This window comes from Gobius niger (genome assembly GCF_951799975.1).
Source record: "Gobius niger genome assembly, chromosome: 15".
Lineage (NCBI taxonomy): Eukaryota > Metazoa > Chordata > Actinopteri > Gobiiformes > Gobiidae > Gobius > Gobius niger.
The window spans coordinates 30,996,510-31,015,637 of record NC_136866.1 but is presented as its reverse complement, the minus strand read 5'-3'; the positions used below and the strand labels follow the sequence as shown (position 1 = coordinate 31,015,637).

Sequence of the window (19,128 nt, the reverse complement as noted above, 5' to 3'; positions counted from 1 at the left end):
GCTTATGGCCTCTAGGGGGAAGAGTTACTCAGTACTGCTTTAAATCACGAGTTGTTCTGAAAAGCATCAAACATGAGCTCTGTTTTAGGGGCGATGCAGAACTTTAATAGTTTCAGTCATAGTTTATTTGTTCAGATCTAAAGAGGAGAGAGGAGGGGGAGGAGCACGTTTGTGATCACACAGACTCGTATCCAATCACCAGGTGGGTGTTTTCCCATCATGCACTGGGCCGTGGAGGCTGATCCAGTCGGCTGCTCTCGTCGGGGTCTCAGATCTTTCCGTGCCCCACGTGACGTCAGAGCCTCTGGAGCAAGAACAGAAATCTAACCGGCTCCGAGAGTCTGCGGTCGCTGTGAAACTGCTCCTTCTGACTCATCTCAAACACACCTATCGTCATGCTGAAAAACCTGTCATGTGACCCCTTTACGAGTAAGTCATGTGACCCGGGTGTTTATGGGGGGGGGGCTGAAGGGGAGTTCCCTGACGGATCCAAATATAACCAGGTTTCCACAGAGCAGAACTCTCCCCCCGCTTTAACCAAGCACATTTTCCCCATTTCGGTTTTACCCAAATCTAACAGCGTCTGGACCGGAGAGTTTACAGCCTGTAGGAGGAGGAGCTGAGCAGTGCAGGACACCACGCTCTGACGCCCTGTTGTTTCAGGTGCGATGCGCTCGCGGACGAGTGCTTCCATGGAGGACGGTCTGGATCCGGGACCCACTCACAGCGAGAAGGTCCAGAGCTCCGGCCCGGGTCAGAGGAGGAGGGAGTGGGAGGAGCAACAGCGGGAGGAGGAGGAGGAGGAGAACAGGGGCGGAGTCTTCAAAACCAAACCAGGAGGCGAGAAGCAGAAGCTGAGCCGGCGAGACCTGCTCCACCTGCTGGGCGTCATGGAGGGCGAGGTCCAGGTGAGGCTCCATTAAAGACATCTGAACTCTCACTCGTCCAGGGTTAATGTCATTAAAAACTAAACATTCATTATGTCACGTTTCAAAAATGTTTTGAATCTGTTTTTTCTGAAGGGTCTTTTAGAAAATACTTTAAGTTTGTTTAAATACCTGTTTTTGACGGAGTGAATCAGAGGCGTGAGGATGGATCGTGGGGATGGAGGGAGGATCATGGGGATGGAGGGAGGATCCTGGGTGAGGATCCTGGGTGAGGATCGTGGGTGAGGATCGTGGGTGAAGGACTGAGGATCCTTTACCCTGACGCCGCCCGGGACTCACTTCTCCAGGAACCACCCGGAGGCGTGGGGGGAAGAACTTCTGCTCCGTTTCCTCCAGACTCTGAGGACGACGTTCACTCTGGTTATTTAACTAAATGTTGTACCTGGTGTTTCTAAAAGAACCTATAGAACAATCACTAACCTCCCGTTTGCCCGACTCTAAAAGCGTCTGGAGCTCACAGACTGGAGGCCAGAGGAGATGGAGATCTTCAGGATGCTCCTTTTCATCCTTGTTTTCATCTCATTGTTGTGGCTGTTTTCTTTTGGATTTGGGTAAAGCCGATGTTGTTCTGTTGTTGTTGTGGAGGCTCGAGACGACGTGATCGCTCTCCTTCACCGCTCCAGTCCTGACGCTCTGGAGGCTCAGTACGGCTCTGCTGCCCCCCTCAGGCCGCTCCAGGCGCTGCAGCGAGACGGCCCTGAGCGCAGAGAGGACGTGTACGAGGCTCCCATGGCCGAGGTGAGGTCACGGTGAGGTCACGGGGAGGTCACGGTGAGGTCACGGTGAGGTCACACACCTGTGTTTCCTCCACAGCTGGACCGGCTGCAGCAGACCCACAGCGACACCTACAGGCGGATGCTGGAACAGCTGCTGCTGGCGGAGAAACTTCACCGACGAACCGTGATCGACCTGGACTCAGAGAAAGAGAAACACAGAGAGTTCATCTGTCGCAGCGACGACTTCACCGAGCTGCTGGAGCGAGACCGCGAGAGGTAACCAGCTAACTAACCCACAGAGGTCAGAGGGACCTGTTAACTAACCCGGAGAGGTCAGAGTAACCTGTTAACTAACCCGGAGAGGTCAGAGTAACATGTTAACTAACCCACAGAGGTCAGAGTAACCAGTTAACTAACCCGGAGAGGTCAGAGTAACCTGTTAACTAACCCAGAGAGGTCAGAGGGACCTGTTAACTAACCCAGAGAGGTCAGAGTAACCAGCTAACTAACCCAGAGAGGTCAGAGTAACCAGCTAACTAACCCAGAGAGGTCAGAGTAACCAGCTAACTAACCCACAGAGGTCAGAGTAACCAGTTAACTAACCCGGAGAGGTCTGAGTAACCTGTTAACTAACCCAGAGAGGTCAGAGTAACATGTTAACTAACCCGGAGAGGTCAGAGTCACCTGTTAACTAACCCGGAGAGGTCAGAGTCACCTGTTAACTAACCCAGAGAGGTCAGAGTAACCTGTTAACTAACCCAGAGAGGTCAGAGTAACCTGTTAACTAACCCGGAGAGGTCTGAGTAACCAGCTAACTAACCCGGAGAGGTCTGAGTAACCTGTTAACTAACCCAGAGAGGTCAGAGTAACCTGTTAACTAACCCAGAGAGGTCAGAGTAACCAGCTAACTAACCCACAGAGGTCAGAGTCACCTGTTAACTAACCCAGAGAGGTCAGAGTAACCAGCTAACTAACCCACAGAGGTCAGAGTAACCAGCTAACTAACCCACAGAGGTCAGAGTCACCTGTTAACTAACCCACAGAGGTCAGAGTCACCTGTTAACTAACCCACAGAGGTCAGAGTCACCTGTTAACTAACCCAGAGAGGTCAGAGTAACCAGCTAACTAACCCACAGAGGTCAGAGTCACCTGTTAACTAACCCACAGAGGTCTGAGTAACCAGCTAACTAACCCAGAGAGGTCAGAGTCACCTGTTAACTAACCCAGAGAGGTCAGAGTAACCTGTTAACTAACCCAGAGAGGTCAGAGTAACCTGTTAACTAACCCAGAGAGGTCAGAGTAACCTGTTAACTAACACGGAGAGGTCAGAGTCACCTGTTAACTAACCCAGAGAGGTCAGAGTAACCTGTTAACTAACACGGAGAGGTCAGAGTCACCTGTTAACTAACCCACAGAGGTCAGAGTCACCTGTTAACTAACCCGGAGAGGTCTGAGTAACCTGTTAACTAACCCACAGAGGTCAGAGTCACCTGTTAACTAACCCGGAGAGGTCAGAGTAACCAGCTAACTAACCCACAGAGGTCAGAGTCACCAGCTAACTAACCCGGAGAGGTCTGAGTAACCAGCTAACTAACCCATAGAGGTCAGAGTAACCTGTTAACTAACCCATAGAGGTCAGAGTAACCTGTTAACTAACCCATAGAGGTCAGAGTAACCCGTTAACTAACCCACAGAGGTCAGACTAACCTGTTAACTAACCCAGAGAGGTCAGAGTAACATGTTAACTAACCCAGAGAGGTCAGAGTAACCTGTTAACTAACCCAGGGAGGTCAGACTAACCTGTTAACTAACCCAGAGAGGTCAGAGGGACCTGTTAACTAACCCAGAGAGGTCAGAGGGACCTGTTAACTAACCCAGAGAGGTCAGAGTAACATGTTAACTAACCCGGAGAGGTCAGACTAACCTGTTAACTATAACCAGAGAGGTCAGAGTAACATGTTAACTAACCCGGAGAGGTCAGACTAACCTGTTAACTAACCCAGAGAGGTCAGAGTAACCTGTTAACTAACCCACAGAGGTCAGAGCAACCTGTTAACTAACCCGGAGAGGTCAGAGTAACCTGTTAACTAACCCAGAGAGGTCAGAGTAACCTGTTAACTAACCCAGAGAGGTCAGACTAACCTGTTAACTAACTGAAGTTCCCCTGGAGCAGGAGGAGTCTCAGCAGCTTCAGGACAGATTAATAGAGTTATACTTGTTCTTCAGGCTGAAGCGTCTCCTGGAGCAGGAGAAGTCTCAGCAGCTTCAGGACAGATTAATAGAGTTATACTTGTTCTTCAGGCTGAAGTTCTCCTGGAGCAGGAGTCGTCTCAGCAGCTTCAGGACAGATTAATAGAGTTATACTTGTTCTTCAGGCTGAAGCGTCTCCTGGAGCAGGAGAAGTCTCAGCAGCAGCGTAAGGACAGAGACCACCTCCTGCAGCTGGAGAAGCTCCGCTCTGAAGTCTCCAAACTGAAGTCCTTCGCTCTGACGCTGGTGGACGAGCGGCAGCTGCGTCTGGAGGAAACGGAGCAGCGCGAGCAGAAGATCCGAGAGCTGAGCCGGAAGCTGCGAGAGCGGGAGCAGCGCCTCGCGGCCTGCAACGAGACCAACGAGGGCGACGCCAAGAGGATCCTGGACCTGGAGGACGAGCTGGAGAAGCAGTCGCAGACGCTCTTCCACGAACGAGAAGACGCCACCGAGAAGTTACTGACGCAGGACGGGCAGATGAGGCAGCTCCGCCTCCGAGCGGCCGCGCTCTCCGGGCGCATCGAGGAGCTGGAGGAGCAGAACAAGGTCCTGCAGGAGAACCAGAGGGACCTGAAGGAGCCCAGGACGGGGACGGGCGGGAGCTCCGGGCTGGTGTCGGAGCTGGAGGCCCTGAGGAAGAAGGTGTTGGAGATGGAGGGGAACGACGAGGAGCTGAGCAAGATGGAGGCGCAGAGTAAAGAGCTGAAGGTCAAACTGCAACACCAGCAGAACCAAGGTGAGGTTCACGAGGGGAGAAGGTTCACGAGGTGAGAAGGTTCACGAGGTGAGAAGGTTCACGAGGACAGCTGGTTTAGGGCCTTTGTGACGTCCTTAGTCTGTGAATCTTCAGCCTGAATGAACTCTTTATGATCCAACCTTCCAAACAATCGATCCTGGAGCTCCTCAGAGACCACAGCGATAGAAAGTAAAGGCGCCATGCTGACCACTCATGCAGCTGTTTTTATGATGTTTATAAATTCACTTCCTTATTGGACACCGACAGGAAGTGACATAGAAGAAGGTTTAGCCGTATCTCTTTATTTTGGATTTTCTGAGGACTTTTTAGTCGCTGGGTTAGTTTTTCAGATGAATAAAACCCTGGGCATAAAATGGAGTAAGAATCAGCAGAACTGCTAGCAGCCAGTTAGCAACATTAGCATCATTAGCATCATTAGCAATATAGGCAACATTAGCAACATTAGCATCATTAGCAACATTAGTATCATTAGCATCATTAGCAACATTAGCATCATTAGCAACATTAGCATCATTAGCATCATTAGCAACATTAGCATCATTAGCAACAATAGCAACATTAGCAACATTAGCATCATTAGCAACATTAGTATCATTAGCAACATTAGCAACAATAGCAATATTACCATCATTAGCATCATTAGCAACATTAGCATCATTAGCAACATTAGTGACATTAGCGACATTAGCAACATTAGCATCATTAGCAACATTAGTAACATTAGCAACATTAGCATCATTAGCATCATTAGCAACATTAGCATCATTAGCAACATTAGCATCATTAGCATCATTAGCAACATTAGCATCATTAGCAACAATAGCAACATTAGCAACATTAGCATCATTAGCAACATTAGTATCATTAGCAACATTAGCAACAATAGCAATATTACCATCATTAGCATCATTAGCAACATTAGCATCATTAGCAACATTAGTGACATTAGCGACATTAGCAACATTAGCATCATTAGCAACATTAGTAACATTAGCAACATTAGCAACATTAGCATCATTTGCATCATGTGCATCATTAGCAACATTAGCATCATTAGCAAAATTAGCATCATTAGCAACATTAGTAACATTAGTAACATTAGTAACATTAGCATCATTAGCATCATTAGCATCATTAGCAACATTAGCAACATTAGTAACATTAGTAACATTAGCATCATTAGCAACATTAGCATCATTAGCATCATTAGCATCATTAGCAACATTAGTAACATTAGCATCATTAGCATCATTAGCAACATTAGTAACATTAGTAACATTAGCAACATTAGCATCATTAGAAACATTAGCAACATTAGTAATATTAGCAACATTAGAAACATTAGCAACATTAGCATCATTAGCATCATTAGCATCATTAGCAACAATAGCAACATTAGCAACATTAGCCTGTATGTTGTAAACCCTGCAGACGTGTAGCTCTGGTTTAGGGAGTGTGGTCTGTAATAAAGTCCGCTCGATGTGGAATATTAGATTTACACTAAACTTTTCTCCAGTTTGTTTTATTCTCGCTGCGTCCTGTAGGAGGTGGTATCGGCCTCTGGTATCGGGACCTGATGAACGCCCGATACCCGATACTGATCTTAATCAGCGTGAGAAAGACCAGGGAGCGCCGCCATGTTGGATAAATCTCTGACTTAAAGTGACGTCACAGAATAAACGTCGTAAAGAGAGAGTTTGGGCTGTTTTTGAAGAACTGATTTAACCTTTGACCCCCGGCCTTGACCTTAAAGCCAGCGTTTGGTGTTTTTATTGTGTTACTGCTGCTCTTTCTGTTGACGCTTTGTTCCAGAAGCTGTTAGATTTGGGTAAAGCCAGACTGGAGATAAGAGGTTAAAACCTTCTCGTCTGTGTTGTCCCTGGAGGCCACACGTTGAAGCTGGAGATGGAGGAGGTGCAGAAGCGCGTGGAGAAGCTGGAGAAGCTGGAGGCGATGTTCTCCAGGAGCAGAGCCGAGTGTTCGCAGCTGCGCTCGGACCTGGAGAAGGAGAGGCGCGGCGTGAAGGAGCTGTCGCTGGAGCTGGAGGCGCTGAAGGCCAAGGCCAAGGAGCTGGAGTCGGCGGAGGAGGAGTCCGACAAGGCGGAGGCGCTGCTGAAGGACGACGTGCAGAGGCTGAAGGCGCTGGCGGCCATGGTGGCGGACGAGCGGAGGAGCCTGATCGAGCGGCTGAAGAAGGACGAGGAGAAGGACCAAGAGCGAGAGCAGAAGGTCAAAGAGGAGCAGGCCAAGGTGACGGAGGTGACGGAGCGCCTCATCGAGGAGCGCAAAGCCAGGATCAGACTCGAGGTGGGGAAAAAGGGAAATATCTGGGAGGAAATGAGGGGAACGTAGATTTGTTTTTAATTGGGTGTTTTCTGTTAACCTCTTAACTCCCGCCTGAACCGAGAGGATCTTTTTCCTCACGGCAACCCATGTTTATTCCATCATTTTTTTGTTGGGTATTCAACTCATTTTTGTAGCTTTTTTGTCATTTTTTGGTCCAATTTTTGTCATTTTTTTGGTCAAATTTATGTCATTTTTTCGTAATTTTTTTGATCAATTTTTTGTAATTTTTTTGTCACATTTTTGTAATTTTTTGCCCAATTTCTGTCATTTTTTTCATCATTTTTTAAATGAAATTTTTGTCATTTTTTGTCACATTTCTGACATTTTTTCATCAAATTTTTGTCATTTTTTGTCACATTTTTATCACATTTTTGTCATTTTTTCGTACATTTTTTATAAAAAAATTGTAATTTTTTGTCACATTTTTGTAATATTTTGAAAAATTTCTGTCATTTTTTCATCATTTATTAAATCAATTTTTTTTCATTTTTTTTCACATTTTTGACATTTTTTCGTCAATTTTTTATACATTTTTTGTCATTTTTGTCACATTTTTGGTCAAATTTTTATCACATTTTTTTCATTTTTTTGTAATTTTTTCTTGCATTTTTTGTCAATTTCTTGTGACATTTTTGCCACTTTTTCATTAAGTTTTCGTCACTTTTTAATCAATGTTTTCGTCACTTTTTTGTTGCTATTTTCTCAACTTTTTTCCAGAAGCTTTTGGATTGGGGTAAAGCCAAACTGGTTCAGGCGGGAGTTAAGGGGTTAAACAATCCATCAGACGTCGTGTAGATACAAACCTTCAGTGACGGAGCTACAGGAATGATGGCTGACGGACACAGACGCCGTCACGCCATAGGAGGGGGCGTGGCCTCACTGAGCGGGAACATTTTTCACCTTTTCAGCCGTTTTCTGGTGGAATATGAACTGTTCTGCTTTTGTCAGTCCCATAGCACCAGTCTATATCTCACTACAATGATGACAAACCTTCTGTTGGTCTGTAAATGCAGTAAATTAGAATAACTGCCTTGTATAAAATGTCTCTCTCAAAATGGCTGTAGTGAATGTCTTGAAATAGGCCTCTGTCTCTTTAAGAACCTCTGAGCCTTTAGACACGCCCCCTCCACACGCTGTCTGTGGCATCAGTGGGGAGGGGGTTCTGCTGAGGAGCAGTGGTTGGTTACTCGGCTGGTGACCAAAGCTCGGAGGCGTCTCCAGGAGGTGGGGGCGTTCCTAGGAGGACTCAGGCAAACCTATCCCTAAAATGGCCGCCATCAGAGTTTTTACAGATTACTCAGAAATACGTGAATGTGCCAAGGCAACACTTCAGCCATGTTTTTAATGAGGGAGTGACAGAATAACAGGATGGGAAGCTTGAACCCCCCCCCCCCCCCCCTTTAAAGTGGCTTCACATATACTCACATGTTCACGTGTGTTTCCCGCCTGCAGCTGAAGCTCAAGTCTGACATGGAGGAGCGTCTGGCGGAGCTGCAGGTGAAGCTAACGGGACAGCAGGAGCTAAACGCTAACCTGAGCGACGCTAACGCTCGGATCCAAGCGCTGGAAACCCGAGAAAAGGACCTGATGCAAAAGCTCTGGACGACTGAGAGGGATCTGGAGCAGCAGGGGAAGGTCTCGGAGGAGCTGGGTCTGGAGAACGACAAACTGCGCAGCCGGCTGAAGCGCCTGGAGGTCGCGGAGGAGCCGGAGGAGCCGCAGGATCGCTCCCTGGAGGAGCGGCTGCGGAGGGAGCGGGAGAAGTCCAACCGCCTGACGAAGCTGACGGAGGAGCTGCGGGCGGAGAAGGCGGAGGCGGAGGCGCGGCTCAGGAGGGAGGAGGGCGGGAAGGAGGAGCTGCGAGCCGAGGTCCGGGCGCTGAAGGAGGAGGTGCACCAGCTCATGGCGGAGGAGGACGCGCTGGAGAGGCTGCGGCGGGAGTACGGGGCGCTGAAGAGGAGGAGCGACGAGCAGGAGGAGGGGCGGAGGAGGAGCGAGGAGGAGCTGCAGAGGGCGAGGCAGGAGCTGGAGGCCGTGAGGAGGTGAGGAGCTGGAGGAGGAGGAGGAGGAGGAGCTGCAGAGGGCGAGGCAGGAGATGGAGGCCGTCAGGAGGTGAGGAGGAGGAGAGGAGGAGGAGGAGGAGCTGCAGAGGGCGAGGCAGGAGATGGAGGCCGTGAGGAGGTGAGGAGGAGGAGAGGAGGAGGAGGAGGAGCTGCAGAGGGCGAGGCAGGAGATGGAGGCCGTCAGGAGGTGAGGAGGAGGAGAGGAGGAGGAGGAGGAGCTGCAGAGGGCGAGGCAGGAGCTGGAGGCCGTGAGGAGGTGAGGAGGAGGAGGGGCAGAGGAGGAGCTGCAGAGGGCGAGGCAGGAGATGGAGGCCGTGAGGAGGTGAGGAGGAGGAGGGGCAGAGGAGGAGCTGCAGAGGGCGAGGCAGGAGATGGAGGCCGTGAGGAGGTGAGGAGGAGGAGGGGCAGAGGAGGAGCTGCAGAGGGCGAGGCAGGAGATGGAGGCCGTGAGGAGGTGAGGAGGAGCTGGAGGAGGGGCGGAGGAGGAGGAGCTGCAGAGGGCGAGGCAGGAGATGGAGGCCGTGAGGAGGTGAGGAGGAGCTGCAGAGGGCGAGGCAGGAGATGGAGGCCGTGAGGAGGTGAGGAGGAGGAGGGGCAGAGGGCGAGGCAGGAGATGGAGGCCGTGAGGAGGTGAGGAGGAGGAGGGGCAGAGGGCGAGGCAGGAGCTGGAGGCCGTGAGGAGGTGAGGAGGAGGAGGGGCAGAGGGCGAGGCAGGAGCTGGAGGCCGTGAGGAGGAGAGGAGGAGGAGCTGCACAGGGCGATGCAGGAGCTGGAGGTTGGGTCGGGTCCTGAGGCCTCGGGTCAGTGAGTGGTGACCTAACCTTTACTCTGCTCCTCAAAGGTCGGGTCGGGTCTAACCTTTACTCTGCTCCTCACAGGTCGGGTCTAACCTTTACTCTGCTCCTCACAGGTCGGGTCTAACCTTTACTCTGCTCCTCACAGGTCGGGTCTAACCTTTACTCTTCTCCTCACAGGTTGGGTCTAACCTTTACTCTTCTCCTCACAGGTTGGGTCAGGTCTGACCTTTACTCTGCTCCTCACAGGTTGGGTCAGGTCTTACCTTTACTCTGCTCCTCACAGGTTGGGTCTGACCTTTACTCTGCTCCTCACAGGTTGGGTCTGACCTTTACTCTGCTCCTCACAGGTTGGGTCAGATCTAACCTTTACTCTGCTCCTCACAGGTTGGGTCGGGTCTGACCTTTACTCTGCTCCTCACAGGTCGGGTCTAACCTTTACTCTGCTCCTCACAGGTCGGGTCTAACCTTTACTCTGCTCCTCACAGGTTGGGTCAGATCTAACCTTTACTCTGCTCCTCACAGGTTGGGTCGGGTCTGACCTTTACTCTGCTCCTCACAGGTCGGGTCTAACCTTTACTCTGCTCCTCACAGGTTGGGTCTGACCTTTACTCTGCTCCTCACAGGTTGGGTCAGGTCTTACCTTTACTCTGCTCCTCACAGGTTGGGTCTGACCTTTACTCTGCTCCTCACAGGTTGGGTCAGATCTAACCTTTACTCTGCTCCTCACAGGTTGGGTCAGATCTAACCTTTACTCTGCTCCTCACAGGTTGGGTCGGGTCTGACCTTTACTCTGCTCCTCACAGGTCGGGTCTAACCTTTACTCTGCTCCTCACAGGTCGGGTCTAACCTTTACTCTGCTCCTCACAGGTTGGGTCAGATCTAACCTTTACTCTGCTCCTCACAGGTTGGGTCGGGTCTGACCTTTACTCTGCTCCTCACAGGTCGGGTCTAACCTTTACTCTGCTCCTCACAGGTCGGGTCTAACCTTTACTCTGCTCCTCACAGGTTGGGTCTAACCTTTACTCTGCTCCTCACAGGTTGGGTCTAACCTTTACTCTGCTCCTCACAGGTTGGGTCGGGTCAGGTCTAACCTTTACTCTGCTCCTCACAGGTTGGGTCGGGTCAGGTCTAACCTTTACTCTGCTCCTCACAGGTTGGGTCGGGTCCTGAGGCCTCGGGTCAGTGGCTCCTCCTCCTCCTCCTCCTCCTCCTCCTCGGTGGGCGTTCAGACCGAGTGGACGGAGGACGACTCGGCCGCCGGCTTCATCAGGAAGTCTGTGCAGGAGGAGAACACCTTCATGAGGAACCTGCGGCTCCGGGGCAGGAAGCCGGTGCTGGAGCGGTTCCCCCCGGCGTTCGCCTCGCCGTCGCCTCCCCCTCCTCCGCCTCTGCACATCCGCTTCACGCCGGACGAGCTGAGCAGCCGCGCCACGCTGGAGATCACCCGCCCCACGGCCCAGGAGCTGTTCTCCAGGACCACCCGGGGGGGGACGCCGAGGATCACCATGGTCCCGAGGCGCGGCGGCGGCGGGGGCGGGGCGGAGGGCGGGGCGGAGGGCGGGGCCGGGAGGGCGCCCGTCACCATCACGGCGCTCGCCAAAGCCAGGAGCCCCGTGTCCGTCATCACGGTCAGCACCACGAGGAGCGAGGAGAGCCCGAGGAGGAGGAGCACGGTGACCACGGAGGACAACACCATCCACATCCACCTGGGGGCGCCGCAGGAGACCGGGACTGTGCGGAGGGCGCCCAGGACGGAGGAGAGGACGGAGGGGAGGACGGAGGAGAGGACGGAGGGGAGGACGGAGGAAACTGCTCAGGCCAAAAAGAGCAGCAGCATCATGATCACGCCCACGTCTGCTGCACACAGGAGGACAGAGAGCACCGTCAGGAGCACCACCAGCACCGTCAGGGGCGCAGAGAACATCCTGAGGAGCACAGAGAGTCCCTTCAGAGGAGCAGAGAACATCCTGAGGACAGAGAGTCCCTTCAGGGGAGCAGAGAACATCCTGAGGAGCACAGAGAGTCCCTTCAGGAGCACAGAGAACATCCTGAGGAGCACAGAGAGTCCCTTCAGGAGCACAGAGAGTCCCTTCAGGAGCACAGAGAACATCCTGAGGAGCACAGAGAGTCCCTTCAGGGGAGCAGAGAACATCCTGAGGAGCACAGAGAGTCCCTTCAGAGGAGCAGAGAACATCTTGAGGAGCACAGTGATGATGGTGAGACTAAAACAGGAGTAAACTTGGACCAGACCACAGGTGGGCGACTCTGGGACTCACACTTTACACAAATAGGATAAATTTGGGGCAAAAATAGAAAAGAAAAGGGGGGAAAAAAAGGGAAAATTTGGGAAAATAGGTTACAAATTGGGAGATTTTTTTTTGTTTTAATGTTGTTGTTTTTTTTATTATTTAATTACAAAAATGTGACCAAAAAATATAAAAATGTGACAAAAAAATTACAAAAATTTGATGAAAAATTGACGAAAAAATGACAAACATGTGACTTTTTTTTTTTTTAAATGGCAAAAAAATGACAAAAATGTGAAAATAATGTGACAAAAAAATTACGAAAAATTGACAAAAGTGTGATAAAAATTTGATAAAAAATTGACGAAAAAATTACAAAAATTTGACAAAAAGGGAGCAGAGAACATCTTGAGGAGCACAGTGATGATGGTGAGACTAAAACAGGGGTAAACTTTGACCGAACCACAGGTGGGCGACTCTGGGACTCACACTTTACACAAATAGGATAAATTTGGGGCAAAAATAGAAAAGAAAAGGGGGGAAAAAAAGGGAAAATTTGGGAAAATAGGTTACAAATTGGGAGATTTTTTTTTGTTTTAATGTTGTTGTTTTTTTTATTATTTAATTACAAAAATGTGACCAAAAAATATAAAAATGTGACAAAAAAATTACAAAAATTTGATGAAAAATTGACGAAAAAATGACAAACATGTGACATTTTTTTTTTTTAAATGGCAAAAAATGACAAAAATGTGAAAATAATGTGACAAAAAAATTACGAAAAATTGACAAAAGTGTGATAAAAATTTGATAAAAAATTGACGAAAAAATTACAAAAATTTGACAAAAAGGGAGCAGAGAACATCCTGAGGAGCACAGTGATGATGGTGAGACTAAAACAGGGGTAAACTTGGACCAAACCACAGGTGGGCGACTCTGGGACTCACACTTTACACAAATAGGATAAATTTAGGGCAAAAATAGAAAAGAAAAGGGAAAATTTGGGAAAAATAGGTTAGAAATTGGGCGATTTTTGTTTGTTTTAATGTTTGTTTGTTTTTTTTAATTACAAAAATGTGACAAAAAAATAACCAAAATTTGATTAAAAAATTGACAAAAAAATGACAAACATGTGACAAAAAAATTACAAAAAATTGGCAAAAAAATTACAAAAAATTGACAAAAATATGATAAAAATTCGACTTCTTTACACTTTAAAAGTAAAGAAAAATAGGGGAAAATTTGGGAAACATAGGTTAGAAATTGGGAGATTTTTTTTATTTTTTTTAATGGTTTTGTGAATTAAAATAAAAAAAACTTGGGCGACTCGTTCCTGCACGTGTGGCGGTCGTTGACGTGTTCCTCTGTGATTCCAGGCCGGTCCCGCCTCCTCTCGGATCCCGGTCCGGCCCCTGATCCCGCCCTCGTTCCTGGGCCTGAGCTCCATCACACGCCTCCAGTCCAGAGCCGAGAGTCTGAAGATCCACCTGAGGAGCTCGGCTAAAGGTCCGCACTGAAGATCCACCCGAGGAGCCGAGAGTCTGAAGATCCACCCGAGGAGCCGAGAGTCTGAAGATCCACCCGAGGAGCCGAGAGTCTGAAGATCCACCCGAGGAGCCGAGAGTCTGAAGATCCACCCGAGGAGCAGAGAGTCTGAAGATCCACCTGAGGAGCTCGGCTAAAGGTCCGCACTGAAGATCCACCTGAGGAGCCGAGAGTCTGAAGATCCACCCGAGGAGCCGAGAGTCTGAAGATCCACCCGAGGAGCCGGGAGTCTGAAGATCCACCCTGAGGAGCTCCACCGAAGCTCCACTGCTGTGAAAGAGCTGGGTCAGACACAGATTTGTCCCGTGAAGGCGAGACGCTGTCGATGATAAATGTAGATAATATACTTTTGAATCTTCTGCTGTGGAGACGTGAACATGAGGAGACGACGGTTTGCAGGTTTTTAGGTTGTAAATAATGTTCAGAGCCAGGTTTAACCTCTTAACTCCCACCTGAACGGATCCCAGTCTATCCAGTTTGGCTTTACCCTAATCTAAGAGCTGCTTGGGGATAAAGCACCAAAACAGCCACAAAAAATTAGAGGAAAACAAGGATGTGAACGCAACAAAAAAGCAACAAAAAAGCAACAAAAAAGTGACAAAAATGTGACAAAAATGTGACAAAAATGTGACAAAAATGTGACAAAAATTCAACAAAAAATCAACAAAAATGTGACAAAAATTCAACAAAAAATCAACAAAAAATCAACAAAAAATCAACAAAAAATCAACAAAAATCAACAAAAAATCAACAAAAAATCAACAAAAAATCATCAAAAATTCAACAAAAATTCTACAAAAATTCATCAAAAATGTGACAAAAAATCAACAAAAAATCAACAAAAAATCAACAAAAAATCATCAAAAATTCAACAAAAATTCTACAAAAATTCAACAAAAATGTGACAAAAATTCATCAAAAATTCAACAAAAATTCAACAAAAATTCATCAAAAAATCTACAAAAATTCAACAAAAATGTGACAAAAATTCAATAAAAATTCAACAAAAATGTGACAAAAATTCAACAAAAATTCAACAAAAATGTGACAAAAATTCATCAAAAATGTGACAAAAAATCAACAAAAAATCAACAAAAAATCAACAAAAAATCATCAAAAATTCAACAAAAATTCTACAAAAATTCAACAAAAATGTGACAAAAATTCATCAAAAATTCAACAAAAATTCAACAAAAATTCATCAAAAAATCTACAAAAATTCAACAAAAATGTGACAAAAATTCAATAAAAATTCAACAAAAATGTGACAAAAATTCAACAAAAATTCAACAAAAATGTGACAAAAATGTGACAAAAATCAACAAAAAATCAACAAAAAATCAACAAAAAATCAACAAAAAATCAACAAAAAATCAACAAAAAATCAACAAAAAAATCAACAAAAATTCTACAAAAAATCATCAAAAATCAACAAAAAATCAACAAAAAATCATCAAAAATTCAACAAAAAATCAACAAAAATTCATCAAAAATGTGACAAAAATTCAACAAAAATTCAACAAAAATTCAACAAAAATTCAACAAAAATTCAACAAAAATGTGACAAAAATTCATCAAAAATTCAACAAAAATTCTACAAAAATCATCAAAAATTCAACAAAAATGTGACAAAAATTAATCAAAAACTCAACAAAAATGTGACCAAAATTGAAAAAAAAAAAAAGACCAGTTTTGTGGGTCTTCGCTTTCACATGAGGTGCTACACAGGCTTATATAATAACCTAAGAGGCCAGAATGCATCTGTTTAGGCGGGAGGTAAGAGGTTAAACGTGTGGTTTATTTTGTGCCTCATCAGATCTAACGGTTTCAGCGTCTCGTCTTAAACCCGCTTTTGTTCTAGTTTCTGTTTGTTTGTAATGATCTGAAGAACCTAAAGTCTGTATAAGCTGCTCCTGAACCTTCACCTGCTGTGGTTTAAACTGTCACTCGTGCTGCTTTTATCATGTTTTTATTCTCACATTGTTGGAGTGTTTCTGTCGCCTGATAAAGTGCAAAACCAAACAACTCTCTGGTCCTGATTCTGGTTTGGTCCAGGTTTTCACACACACACACACACACACACGATCTCGTACTTCTATCTTAGTGAGGACACTCATAGACATAATGTATTACCCCCACCCTAACCCTAAAACCACATCCTCAAACAGTCCTTCAAATAAGTGAGGACCACCACAATGTCCTCACTCTGTTGGTTAAAGAGCAACTCACCCTCAAATCCATAAACTGTATAAATGAATGTATAGACACAGACGGCATCTCTGAAATCGCCCATATATGGTCATTTTTTAAAACAGTTAAGGGGGAAAACAATTTTGAAAAAAACATTCTCTAATTATTCAAAAACGACTGTAACAAACGCTGAAATATGAATATAGTTTCTACTTAATAAAGATACAAAGACATGGGGAGGAGCAAAGTGGTTCAACAGCCCATAAATACATGAATAACGGAGAATGCTAACTTGATGCTACATGTTAGCATCGGGCTAATGCTAACGGTTAGCTAGCGCGAGCTACAACTGCCGTTTATTCACTTCTACAGAACAATCTGCTGTGAGAAAATATCCACATGGGCCCGATTTACACTTGACTTTATTTATGTGATAAATAAGTTCATATTTCACCAGGAAATGGCAAAAAAGAGGGAAAATTGTGTTTCTCTAAAGATTTTATTTTCCCCCTCGGCGAAGCCACGCCCCCTTCTATGACGAGATGCGTCTGTGTCTATAGTGTTGTCTACATATCCTGGTCATAATGTTGATCAACTTCATGCCTCAAACCGTCACTGAAGCGCCATCTGCAGCGAACTGTCTGTACTGCAATTGATTTTTTTGAATTCGGCGCCCAAATAGCGGAGGGGATGGAGATGAAACCAAAAAATCAGGTTAGAAATCTAGGAGTAATCATTGACTCAGACCTGAACTTAAACAGCCACATCAGAGCAACAACATCAGCAGCTTTTTACCATCGGAAAAACATTAAGATCAGAGGAATAGTGTCAAAACCAGACTGAGAGAGACTTATCCATGTGTTTGTCTCCAGCAGGTTAGATACTGTAACGGCCTCACTGTCAGAGCTGCAGAACATCCAGAACCAGGAAACACGACCATATTAGTCCAGTGCTCCGGTCTCTGCACTGGCTTCCTGTCACTCAGAGAATAGACTTTAAAACAGCTCTGCTCGTTACAAGTCTTTTCATGGTTTTCTCTGACATGTTAGAGCCGTATGAACCATCTCGAGCCCTGAGAACTTCAGGGAGGGGCCTCCTGGTGGTTCCCAGAGTCAGGACTAAACACGGTGAGGCTGCGTTTCAGTTTCATGCAGCTAAAATCTGGAACAGTCTTCATGAGGACGTGAGACAGGCCTCGACTCTGACAATGTTCAAATCCAGGCTGAAAACTGTTCTTTTTGCCCGTGTATATGACTGAAAGTATTTTATCTGCACTCTCGCCTTTTACTGTAATTGATTAATTCTATGTTGATGTTTTTATTGATTCTATTTGTTTTCTTGTATTTATGCAACTGTGAAGCACTTTGAATTGCCTTGTGTATGAATTGTGCTCTACAAATAAACTTGCCTTGCCATGATGTCACTGGCCCTGCCGCTCTGGGCTATAAGGGCTCCGTCTCGCTCACGCCCCCGTAGCGAGTTGGAGTTGGAATAGCAGAGAATATTTTCATCGATTGTCAGGTTTGCGATTAGTTATCACAGCATTTAGGTAGATTTTATCAGGATGGCTTTTTTATTATAGATAATTGCAGTTTTAGTTGTGTTAGTTGTTGAATATTGTAGTTGTCGTCACTACTTCCTTTTTCATTCATTTCATTTATTAATTAATTTGAACGGGACAGTGCATATGATGAACAGACGAGTGCTGTTAATATGCCGGGTTTAGCTCAAGGCTAATTTCCATCCGCAGTCCCATAAAAAACAAGACAAGAACAGACAAAATATAAAACACATAAGCCACAACACACAGCAGTGCATTACACACAAAACAGGCACAACAACTACACAATACATGAAGTGCATCTCTTTCATAGGCCACTCCCCTCGTCCCGCCCACTCACACACCTACTTGCTTTTATAGTTAGATTAGTTAGCTCAGTGGTTGTTTTTAGTGTTCTATGGTGTATAGTTTAGTTGTTAGTTGTTAGTTGTACTGTGTGAGGATGGGGGGGGGGGGGGGGGGTGTAGCGTAGTGGGGGCCACAGCTCTGTAGGTTTGCACAGGTTTCCGCAGAACTTGGGGGAAGACTGCGAACTCCCTGCTCAGGCTGGAGTTTGCAAACAACATTTTCCGTGCGATTCCTTCGCCAACTTCACGGAGGCTGAACTGGGCTATGCTAGTCTTCTGCGTTTGAAGAGCGAGGCTGTCCCCACCCCTGCCCCTCCCACCGACGCTGCTGCCCCGCCAACAATGTGAGGTGAGTGAGAGAAATAATGATGATGTAGCCATTTTGGATTTGGTAATAATTGCGGTGATTGTATCTGCTGTAAAAAGAGGCGCTTGGTTCACTCTGTCCCGGTCATGTCTGTCAGTCGTAGCTTGAGTCATGTACAGTATATAGAGTTTTGATGTGCACGTCAGAATAGATCGTTATTGTCGTGTCTCAAACAAATTCCCCGTTTTGGCCTCTGATAACACCAATCACATGAGTCGTGTGGATCTGTTGGAAAAATATGGCGTGTGAATAGACTCTGCAGCCTCAGCTCCAGGCGATGTGTCCCGCACTCGCTCACTGTGGAGGAACAGCAGCCACCGGTTACAAGGGTGTGTGTTAGCATGTGTGTGTTAGCATGTGTGTTAGCATGTGTGTGTTAGCTTGTGTGTGTTAGCATGTGTGTGTTAGCGTGTGTGTGTTAGCATGTGTGTTAGCATGTGTGTTAGCATGTGTGTGTTACTGTGTGTGTGTTAGCATGTGTGTTAGCATGTGTGTGTTAGCGTGTGTGTGTTACTGTGTGTGTGTTAGCATGTGTGTTAGCATGTGTGTTAGCGTGTGTGTGTTACTGTGTGTGTGTTAGCATGTGTGTTAGCATGTGTGTGTTACTGTGTGTGTGTTAGCATGTGTGTTAGCATGTGTGTGTTACTGTGTGTGTGTTAGCATGTGTGTTAGCGTGTGTGTTAGCTTGTGTATTAGCATGTGTGTGTTACTGTGTGTGTGTTAGCATGTGTGTTAGCATGTGTGTTAGCATGTGTGTTAGCATGTGTGTGTTACTGTGTGTGTGTTAGCATGTGTGTTAGCGTGTGTGCTAGCATGTGTGTTAGCGTGTGTGTTAGCGTGTGTGTTAGCTTGTGTGTTAGCGTGTGTGTGTTACTGTGTGTGTGTTAGCATGTGTGTTAGCATGTGTGTGTTAGCTTGTGTGTTAGCGTGTGTGTTAGCATATGTGTTAGCATGTGTGTTAGCGTGTGTGTTAGCATGTGTGTTAGCTTGTGTGTT

General features: G+C 46.5%; 1 protein-coding gene across 1 annotated transcript; it reads left to right on the top strand.

Moving 5' to 3' along the window:
• Window positions 1–668: 668 nt before the first annotated feature.
• On the top strand, window positions 669–13,947 carry LOC306974711 (uncharacterized protein; the record flags this gene model as incomplete). Its single annotated transcript, XM_079572083.1, has 8 exons — window positions 669–908; window positions 1,533–1,685; window positions 1,761–1,939; window positions 4,039–4,649; window positions 6,556–6,977; window positions 8,469–8,956; window positions 11,030–12,092; window positions 13,499–13,947. 8 exons carry the CDS (start codon window positions 669–671, stop codon window positions 13,637–13,639), a joined length of 3,297 nt encoding a protein of 1,098 aa, XP_079428209.1. The 3' UTR covers window positions 13,640–13,947.
• Between the last annotated feature and the right edge of the window lie 5,181 nt (window positions 13,948–19,128).